Source organism: Pteropus alecto, unplaced genomic scaffold, assembly GCF_000325575.1.
Source record: "Pteropus alecto unplaced genomic scaffold, ASM32557v1 scaffold160, whole genome shotgun sequence".
In the NCBI taxonomy this organism is placed as follows: Eukaryota; Metazoa; Chordata; class Mammalia; order Chiroptera; family Pteropodidae; genus Pteropus; species Pteropus alecto.
The window spans coordinates 916399-919996 of record NW_006429864.1 but is presented as its reverse complement, the minus strand read 5'-3'; the positions used below and the strand labels follow the sequence as shown (position 1 = coordinate 919996).

At 51.4% G+C, this 3598-nt stretch overlaps 1 protein-coding gene across 1 annotated transcript in view; it reads left to right on the top strand.

The window, feature by feature from the left end:
- The first annotated feature begins 788 nt into the window (after positions 1-788).
- Positions 789-3598, top strand: part of PLVAP (plasmalemma vesicle associated protein) — an 11197-nt gene continuing 8387 nt past the window's right edge. Inside the window, exon 1 of the mRNA XM_006904278.2 lies at positions 789-1235. Coding sequence (XP_006904340.2) covers positions 867-1235 — 369 coding nt within the window. The 5' untranslated portion in view covers positions 789-866. The remainder of the gene's footprint in view (positions 1236-3598) is intronic.

Sequence of the window (3598 nt, the reverse complement as noted above, 5' to 3'; positions counted from 1 at the left end):
AAATAACAATAATAATAAAAGCTCCCCCTGCCATAGCCCTGTGATTGGGCATTTTGCATACCCCACTTGGGGGGGTGGGGGACTGAGGCACAGACAGGTGAAGCTCTTCCCCTGAGCTTACACAGACCAATGCAGCTCTTCCCAGCAACAAGTTCGTTGCTGCTTGTGCTGCTTCTCCCGGAGAACTTAAGCACCTACGTGAGCCAGGCATTGGGCGGTATGACAGCTTGGGGAGTCCACATCACTACCATCCACAGATCAGCCCTCCATGAGGCTCTGATCACCAGTTACTGAGCCCTGCAAAATATAGCTCTCTGCAAAATATAGTTAAGCCCTCTGCAAAATATAGCTCATTTAATCGACACTGCCTCGTGAGGTGGGCACACATCTGGAGCCAACCTGCTGGGAAATAAGCCCAGCTCATTGAAATAACAGTGTGAGACCTGGGAGCAGTCCCTTCTCCTCCATGTGCCTCAGTTTCCTCCCCCACACAATGGGGAGGATGACATGAGCTAACATGCAGCAAGTACTGAGAACAGTGTCGGGCACAGAGCAAGGGCAACCGAGGCTCAGAGAAGCCAAAAAATCTTAGTAATCAGCTGGTGCCCCACCCAGTGTTAATCAGAGAGGCCAGCCAGCCTTGGTTCCCTCCCCCTTTCCCTTCACAGCCCCGGTGGGAGTGTTGAGATAACCCACCGCCCCCGTTTCCTCCTGGCCAGGAAGGAGCCAGGCAGAGGAAGTATTAAGAGGAGTAATATAAACACTCCCCGCAAGGGCGGCAGGGTCCAGAAGGGGCACAGCCGCCACCCAGAGCAGGCCAGCCAGCTGAGCAGCGCTGGTGCACTGGGCAGCAGGCGGGGGAAGAAATGGGCCTGGCGATGGAGCACGGGGGCTCCTACTCAAGGGCGGGGAGCAGCCCACGTGGCTGCTGGTATTACCTGCGCTACTTCTTCCTCTTCGTGTCACTCATCCAGTTCCTCATCATCCTAGGCCTTGTCCTCTTCATGGTCTATGGCAATGTGCATGTGAGCACCGAGTCCAACCTGCAGGCCACCGAGCGCCGGGCCGAGGGCCTATACAGCCAGGTCGTGGGGCTCACGGCCAGCCAGGCCAACCTGTCCAAGGAGCTCAACCTCACTGCCCGTGCCAAGGACACCATCATGCAGATGCTGCTGAACGCCCGCCGTGACCTGGACCGGATCAATGCCAGCTTCCGCCAGTGCCAGGCCGATCGGGTAAGGTCAAGGGCCTGACACTGGCCCTGGGGACCCTGGGAAAGTCATATCAACTCTCTGAGCTTCAGTTTTCTGATCCATGAAATGGGATAGTCGTAGACGCTACATTTTGCTTGAGGAGCCCATGTGGATCAGCAATGCATATCGTGTTAGTGTAAGTATGTCCCATGCAACATTTAGGATATACTTAAATTAAAAAAAAAAAAAAAGTATTCATTATCTATCTGGAATTCAAGTGTAACTGGGCCTATGATTCAATATGCATAAAGTGCCCAGAATGTGCCCACTGCAAATACACTGCAAATAAGAGCTGGCTAAATAAAAACTCAGAATTTGGCTCTTACTTAGTAATAAGTATGAATGGCTTATAGTTGCCTTATGCTTATATTTCTAAAGGCATCAGCTTTAGAAATATCATCTCATCATTGAGCCCAGGAAGTAGGGAGAAGCTCTAAACCCTTGGGGAAATGGAGGCTGGAGAAGGAGATGGCTTTCATGAGCGGGCAGAAGCAGGTGGCCCCAGGGGGAAAGTCACAGCAGCACATGTGGGGGTCTCATGGAGACTGTCACCCCCTAGCACCCCCAGCTTGTGTCAAACTCACTAGGCAATCGCCGTGTTCCCTCACACGCACGTGCTTCCTCTGTGGAGGTCTTGGCGCCAGAGACAATGAGGAGGGGGCCCCCTGGGCCTCAGCTGGGATAGGGAGGGAAGCCGGATGGGGACAACCTTGGTTTTTCCCACAGGAGGGGTCCTGGCTGGCTGGGGTGAGGGAGGGGTGGAGGGCAGGGGGAAGGATAAGCCCCTGCTGGATTCTCAAACCACCCAGACTTCCTCACTGGGCAGAAAGGCCCCCATTAGACCTACCTGGAAGGGCCACATCTCCCCTTCTCAGACCCCAGAGCAGGGCAGATCCCCCTCAGACCCCCAGGGAAGGACAGATCCCCATCAGACCCCCAAATGGGGTGACTCTTCCCTCATACTCCAAAACAGGGTAGGTCCTCCCTCAGACCCCCAGAACGGGGTGTGTTCCCTCTCAGACCCCTGGGGCCTCAGGGCCGTGTACCCCATTAGATCCCCTAAGCCAGGACGGGCTCCCTCGGTCTTCTCACTTCCCAGAATGAGCCCGTTTGGATCATCCAGGACACACACCACCATCTGGCCCAGGAGCCATTAGGAAGGAATCAGGATCATAAAGTGTTAGACATTCTCACACATCCCAGAATCCTGACTCCCCATCACAGAAGATTAGAAATCTAAGACTCTGAATCTTTACAACCTTAAAATTTGAAAATCATGCTTTTTTTTTCCCCTTTGAGTTGACAAATTCCTCGAAACTGGAATCCCTGAGGGTTTTCTCTTGAGGGGACCTTGGGTCCCATGCACCCCACTCCAGGAGCAAGGTGCTAATGGCTGGGAAATAGTGCCCAGACCCACCCCAGCCACCCCAGTATCTGACGGTAGTGGATATGAATCTTGGTCTCTCCCCGGTTCTAGCAGTGCTAAGAAACATGATTTTTCTTAAAATTTCTGCAAAAATGCAACTGCATTTCTGGCCCTGGGATCCTGGAAGAGAGAAGAGCGTTGAACTCAGTGATTTTTTTGTGGGGGGTCTGTCTCACCACCACCTGTGTCAAGGCTCCAGGAATCTGACCCAAGATGTGGCTGGACATCCTGGGACCAACCCCCTTTTGACATTTGCTCTAACTGGCGGATAACCTCTTTCTCACTTCATGTTTGGACCCAACTCACTTTGTCTCCACCCGGAGTCTTTCTCCTTCCGTGGCTAAGGTTTTTGAAAGCAGAAGTCACTGGAACTTCCCAAACTATTGCTATGCTCTTGCTAACCCCAGGGCATTATTAGCACAGGCCCAGCTTCCTAGGGAGTAAGGACAAGGAGTGGCAGAAAGACAAACCTTCTGCACTCTCTGTATCTTTATTTATATTTCCACAAGGGGTTCTGCTCCACAGTTTGGAAGGCATAGCCTTTGTTGAATCGTAAAAACTTAATTCACAAGCCACACAAATGACTCATTTAAAGCATACAGTTCAATGATCTTTAGTACATTCACAGAGTTGTACCGCCATCATCGCAATTAATTTTGGAACATTTTTTATGACCGCAGAAGGAAACCTCATTGCCGTTAGCAGTCACTCCCATCCCTCCCTCCCCAGACGCTGGCAACCGCAAATCTGCTTTCTGTCTCATACGGATTTGCTTATTCTAGACAGTTTATCTAAGTAAAGTCTGACACAATGTGGCCTTTTGTGACTGACTTCTCTCACTCAGCAGCATATTTTCAAGGTTCATCCACATTGTAGTGTGTATCAGTGCCTCCTTCCTTTTTATTGTCAAAATGTATTA